We start from the raw sequence: 6,778 nt of genomic DNA, 5'->3' as shown, positions 1-6,778 counted from the left end.
TGCATCCCCATGATGAATTTATAGGCAGCCACAAGGTCGCCTCTCAACCTTCTCTTGCAGAGGGTGAAGAGATCCAGGTGCCCTAGTGTCTCCTCATAGGGCTTGTCCCCCCCATGGGGGGTAGAGCATAGATCAAGGCCCCAGTGGTGAAGGAGGGAGTAGGGCATGGGCAAGAGGAGGGGCTGCAAGGAGTGGAGCCCCAGCTGAGCTGGGTGGTAGGACAAGCCCCAAAGGAAAGTGTGACCTGGCACTGAAGGAAAAAATGGGACATGGCCCATCCCCAACCTGGCCCTGTGGGGAAAAAGGGTGTGTGGCTTGGCCTCAACCCAACCCCATGGGGGAAGTGAGCATGGCCTAGCCCTGATCCAAAGATGGGGAGGGGGCATGGCCCAGTTGAAACCACCAGTGCTGTTCTTGGGGTTTGGGAATTTGTCAGGGGAGGTAGGGAGAGGATTGTTAATGGGCACCATTCCCCCACTACATTTCCCAAGGATAGCCCTATGGGACAAATATAATGGCTCCATGGGCTGCATTTGGCCTGCAGGCCAGAGGCTGAGCACCCATGACGTAGGCAAAAAGCAGTGTAACGTGAATGTAATGCGTGTAACAGCAGCTGAAGCCAGGAAGCAGCGTGCAGAGCTGTGCTGAATGTTGATGTGGACTGCAACTTCCAGCAACCCCCAGGGGGTGGAGGGAAAGGAAAAATGAAGGGGGAGCTAAGAGAAGAGAGAGCAGCCTGCCTCTGGAACCTGGGCTGTTTACAGAAGTGCTCTGTGCACATTTTACAGTGCTGGTATTTACAGCACTTTTTCTAGCACTATAAAGTTACAGCACTCTTTAATGTGACAGAAATTCAGTGCTTGGGGGTGACAGGCACTAAGCCTCCCTGCACTTTCCAAGCTAGGAGGCAGGGATGGCTCTGCACCTGCGGCCTTTCCACTGGTCCGAAATGTGACCATTATACACAAGTTATTTAAACCGCTGTAGGTTGCTAAAATGCAGAAAAGTACAGTACTTCAGCTGTAATACTCTTTTAAGAAGGATTGATTTAAAGTGCTGTACCCATTCTAAAGTGCTATACAGTTGTGCACTTCTGTTTAGTCATGGCAATAAGGCGCTTTAAATGGCAAAAAAAGCAACTTCTGTACAAGGAGTTAGGCCTACACAGAGACTGCTGAGATCCCACAGGCTGTCAGCCAGACCCACAGGCTGAAGGTGCTGGACTCAGACTTGGGGCACCTGCTGTTTGAGCACTTTAGGGACTAAAGGCTTGTTTGGGACAGCACTGGAAGCAGGGAGGGGAGAATTAAGGTGCTGAGTGAGAACTTTTACACTCTTTTCTCCAATGCCTGATGAAGGGCATTTGTGCCCGAAAGCTTGCAATTAAATATGCCATTTTTTGCAAAAAACCTTGTTGGTTTATTAAAAGATAGCATCTCTTCTACAAGTCCTGCCTTTTCCTCCAGACCAATACGGCTACAACCTGGATACCTGTTACCGCAGTGCTATTTCTTTCTTTACGTTGTACTCATTCCCTCCCTTGGCCCATGGGCTCGCGCCCCCAACCCCTAGGATTTTCTGTGTGAAAGTGGGAACTCCCCCTCACTTCCTGTGCCAGTTTGTGGGGCTGGGCACAACAGACCAGTCAGCTTGTACTTGTGTACGTGGGGTAGTTACAGCCCATGCTGGACTAAATCTAGCCTCCCTGAGCCTGTGGCCAGCGCCTGCAGGTCCTCACTGTCGGGCATTTATTTCTACAGCCGAGCTCTCGGGACCACACCCAGCGGAGGGTTTCAGCCCCCAGCTCGAAGCTGCAGGGCTGCGCCGGAGGCGAGGCCCCAGGAAGGGGCAGCAAGCAGCGCCCTTGCAGAGGAAACAACGGTTTGAAGAGCGCAGCGCTAAAAAGGCCAGCAGGGCGGGGCGTTGCCAGAAACGCCACTCAACCCGGCTCCGTGGAGCCCTGGGGCTTTGTAATCTCCCTGCGGTTTTCGTTCTTTTTTCTATTTCCATCCCAACAAAACCCAAAACACTTCTGCAAAGTGCCTCCCTCCTCCGGAGGGCGACGGGCGCCCACAGCCCCAGCCCTCTGCCCAAATAGCTCGGCGCTGGGAGGGGTCACCCCACAGTTCGCCGCTCTACGGGCAAAGAAATGGCAAGGGCTTCGGATCCTCCCTGCGCATGCGCCAAGGGCTGAATGGGTTCGGAGAGGGACAGAGTATTTGTCCCTCGGTGCTTTCCGTCGTTTTGCAGGAAGTCCGTACCGCTTATTTCTTTTCGGCTGCTTTAGTGAGGTATGGCGGAATATTCTTCTGTGAAATCTACTAAGCTCGTTCTCAAAGGGAAGAAAGAGAAGAGGTGAGCAGGGGACGGCCCGGGGCGGAGCTGGGGGGCCGGGCCGCTTCCCCACTACGCGGGGCCCTCGCTTTGCGCCTCTTGCGGCTGCTGTGCTGGGCCCACGCAGACCCGCTCCCCTCGCCCGGCCCGCTGCCTGCAGCCCCGAGTGGGGGCAGCAGCTGGTCGTGCCCCTGTGTGTTGCTCCGCAGCAAGAAGAAGCACAAGGACAAGAAGAGGAGGAGAGAGGAGCAGGAAGCGCATGAGCTTGACGTCGTGGGTGAGTTCCCGACCGCCCGCCGGGACCTGGCCGGGATCCTGGTGCCGGGGCTCCCGACGCGCCTCAAGTGCCCAAATGTGTAGCCTCTTTCTCCTTCCTTGTCCTGCTTCCCACTACCCCAAAGCCCCTTCTCTCCACCCGCCCCATTCCTTTCTGCGGGACTGCTTTCCTGTGCGCGCAGCTCTGGGCAGAGTTTTGTTAATTGCACTGTGTCGGCTGCTCCTTTGGCAACGCACAGGGGGTGCACATGCACCTCCTGAATGTGGCGGTGTACCCCAGGAAAAAGGCACCGCTGACACTGCCGGTGGCACTTGTGGGCAGTCGCTGCTCGCCCCCACCCATCCACCTATCTCTTCACCATTGGCGGCATTTGCGGGCAGTCCGCGATTGTTGCTGGTGGCATCTGCAGGTGGTTGCCAACTGCTGGTACGTGGAACCCGCCACCCCCACCACCGCGGCACCGTGGCTGCCTGCAGGAGCTCCCTGCTTGCTGCCACCATGCTCCCGCTGCCAACATCACCACCACCACCTGCAGGAGCTCGCCGCGTCCCCCCAGCATCCAGGGGCACACAGCATTCATGCGCTGCCCCCCCAGGGTCGTTGTAGGGGCAGTGGACGCTGCTCTGCGTCCTACTTCCCTGGGTTACAAGCCTGTGATTCGCACTCCCGTCCTTGCTTTCTTTTTAGCTGTTCCAGGTAGTCAAATGTTATGTCTTTACTGGCCTCCCTGATGAAGGGAGCCTTATGGTTTCCATGGTGGGTCTAAGTCTGTGTTTTTCTGGGCATAACAAATAGTCTTGGTTTATTTCAATAATCATCTTTTCAGCAGTTGTGAAGCCTTCACTGTAGTGCTAGGTAATTGCTCACTTTTATTAGGTTGAGTGCAAAGGAAATAATATTGTAACACTTCTGTTTCTTAAGCTTTGATATGCAATGCTTGCAACATGGCCTGGATTGGAAAAGGGGTGAACGTGTATACATTCAAATAGGTACAGCAGGCTTGTAATTGTATGAAGCAATTTGTACCGGCTCACATCTCAGAGGGAGGAAAAAAATACTGCTGTCTTGGAAAAAGGTTGGCTTGCAAACTTCATATTTGTATGCAAACTTCATATTTGTATGGCACCTTCAGACTAAGTGTAAATTAACTGATGTCTGAAAACAGCAATGAAAATATTCATAGAATCCTGGAAAAGTCAGGCTAGAAAGGACCTATATATCCATCTAGTCCAAACCCCTGTCTCAGGCCAGGATCATCTCTATCCACACTATCCTACAAAAATCCATAATCTAAAACTTTGTAAAATTACTGTCCATCATAACCCACCCACAGGGCTTGTTGGCCTGGCTGACTGAGCTGCTGCTTTGGCCTAGCTCTAGAACCCAAAGCTGAATGCTGCTGCTCACCTCTGCGCCCCTTGCCTGCTGCCAAATTTGGGGTCTTCAGTGGCAGCTGGTGACTCATGGGAGACGTTAACATCCTGAGTTCTGGCACCACATCGACAAGCCGTTGCCCCACTGACAGAGGTAGATCATCTGACTTGCAAATCACTTGCAGAGCTGTGACCTATGTCTACCAAGAATTCAGCAGGGGGATCTGAGGCTCAATATGCCCAGTGTTGTCTTGGGACTTTCAGGTCACGGGATTTCTTTTTAGCCAATAATTTGATTCCATTACTTATTGCCATGTCTGGCAAATGGGCACTTGCTAAACATTTTTATCAGGCATTTGTTATGAAAGGAGTGATACAGAATAAACTTTGTCCAACTCCTGAAATATTAGAGGTGGTTACATTAGGAATGTATAGTGATCCTAAATGTAATTGTAATCAAACAAGACTTTACACCAGGCTACCTAAATTGGATAAGAACTTCCTGTGCTCTACTGCATGCTGCTAAACTAGCACTGTCTTCTGTGCTAACTAAAGTCTTTAGCTTGTTTCTCTGGCATCTCTTCCTCAATCTCTACCCATAAATTGAAAGATCAGCATTGCTAAAACAAATCTCTCTCCTTCCCAAGTCTCTACCCCATGCCGAAATCTGCTATCTCAGTTTGACTGTAGGATTGCATTGCTGTCACTGGGGTCTATAACTTGGGTGTCACCTTCAGCTCTTTTGCTTCTTGAATCCAGATGATGTCTACATCTCCCAGACTTTTTCTGTAAAATACATGAAATACAGTTTTTCCTGTCCGTGTACACAACTGAAACTCATTTAGGCTTTTGCTTTGTATCTTGATCACTGCAACATCTTTTTTGTCTGGCCTTGACACATACATTCTTATCCCCTTTTATCTATTCAGCATCCTGCTGTAAAGATCAGACTCATGGCATAAGTATTCTTATTTTTTTAAGTTAGAAATCCGTTGGGGCATAGATTGCCTTGTGTTTGTACAGCACCTAACACAAAAGATGTTCTTGTTAACAGTTGGAGTCATGAGGTATGATACAATTGTGACTAGTAACATAAATACTATAAAGTAGCATAAAGAATAAAATAATGCCAAGTGTTTACCACTGAATAATTTTCTTGCATTTCAGGAAACTGGTGGGCAGTAAGCAATTTCGGTGAAATCACGGGATCTGTAGCTATAGAAATGGACAAAGGAGCTTATATCCATGCCCTTGACAATGGCCTATTTACACTTGGAGCCCCACATAAAGGTTTGTTTAAAACAAAGGAGAGGGTAATTTGTAGTGTCTAGGTATGAAACATTTATTTCATTAAATAGAGAATTTTTCTCTGAGCCAATAAACGTTTTATAATAATGCTAGTTAATTGCATCAGATTCAGAATAATACAGCAGAGAAGATCATTTCACCCATTAGTAACTGTTAATCAATTCTACTAATCTAGTTTCTCCCTGTTTTGTTTTATATAAACAATTAATTACTCTTGAAGAGACTCACCTAGAAGGCCTTTAACTAGATAGAAAGCAGTGTAACTTGTATCAAATCATACAAAACCTGTATAGGATCAACTTTTAAGAAAGAGAGGAACTCAAGCCAGATCATGTCCCTTTACCACTCCATCCCAAGTGTCATTAAAGCATCCTTCCATAACTGCTGTTGTGCAGGTATTCTGCTGAAATGGCCTGGTAGCTGATCTTCCCCTCATTCTGGTTTTGAGCAAGATATTTAGTCAGGCAGGAAATCAAACAGTATTCTAGTAATTCTCTCAACTAAGCTAGAGCAAGTACATGGCCTTATAAAAATCTTAACCTTTCACTTTGTGATGCTTTTATTTTCAAAGAAGTCTACAGGATTGGACAAGCAGTCTGCATGAATTGCTATAAAGTCTGAGTCCTGAATTCCTTGAAACAAATTCAGCATCTTGTAGAATACTGAGAACATAGGTGTTTAACTTTGGAAAGTGTACAAAATGTATTTTATAGCTGTAAATATAAAAACTAGAGAAAATTATCCATCAAAATATCTTGCCCTCAACCAATAATTCTTCCTGTAACATACACTGATAATTCATTATTTTTATGTTCTATGATCTTGCAGATTAAAATGTTCTATGTCAAATGCTTTATACCTGATATTAATCTTTAAAAAAAAAATCTCCTCCAGATGATGATGGCCCTAGTCCTCCTGAGCAGTTTACAGCAGTAAAGTTGTCTGACACCAGGTAACTTAATAAATATACACAAGCTTTGATGTCCAATTCAGTTTTTTTGAAAATTTAATTTAAACAGTTGTGTCTTTCTTCTAACCCTGAAACAATATTTGTTATATTTCAAATTTGTTTTATTATAATGCTACCTTTCTTTGGTAAACTGAATGCCCTTGGCTGTTTTAACTTTAAAATATTATTCTGTGTGTCTTTGCCTATCTATCCATCCCCATCCCCTTCCCCAATTTAAGGATTGCACTGAAGTCTGGCTATGGCAAATACCTTGGTATAAATTCAGAGGGACTGGTTATAGGGCGTTCTGATGCAATAGGATCGAGAGAACAATGGGAACCTGTCTTCCAAGATGTAAGCTGTCTAGCATCTTCTATCTATCTTCTATCTCTATGTATAAAAGCCTTAGTCTGTCTGTCTGTAATTTCATAGATTTCATAGACATTAGGGCTGGAAGGGACCTCAGGAGATCATCGAGTCCAGCCCCCTGCCCAAAGGGCAGGAAGTCAGCTGGGCTCATAGGATCCCAGCAAGATA

At 47.1% G+C, this 6,778-nt stretch overlaps 1 protein-coding gene across 1 annotated transcript in view; it reads left to right on the top strand.

The window, feature by feature from the left end:
- The first annotated feature begins 2,220 nt into the window (after positions 1 to 2,220).
- FRG1 (FSHD region gene 1) overlaps positions 2,221 to 6,778 on the top strand; it is an 11,619-nt gene continuing 7,061 nt past the window's right edge. The window contains exons 1-5 of the mRNA XM_019553238.1: positions 2,221 to 2,355; positions 2,544 to 2,611; positions 5,152 to 5,274; positions 6,187 to 6,244; positions 6,481 to 6,595. Of these exons, the coding sequence (XP_019408783.1) occupies positions 2,294 to 2,355; positions 2,544 to 2,611; positions 5,152 to 5,274; positions 6,187 to 6,244; positions 6,481 to 6,595 (426 nt within the window). The 5' untranslated portion in view covers positions 2,221 to 2,293. The remainder of the gene's footprint in view (positions 2,356 to 2,543; positions 2,612 to 5,151; positions 5,275 to 6,186; positions 6,245 to 6,480; positions 6,596 to 6,778) is intronic.

Source organism: Crocodylus porosus, unplaced genomic scaffold, assembly GCF_001723895.1.
Source record: "Crocodylus porosus isolate Cpor-Errol unplaced genomic scaffold, CroPor_comp1, whole genome shotgun sequence".
NCBI lineage: Eukaryota > Metazoa > Chordata > Crocodylia > Crocodylidae > Crocodylus > Crocodylus porosus.
Note: the sequence above shows the minus strand (reverse complement) of the source record. Positions and strands in the feature narration are given on the sequence as shown.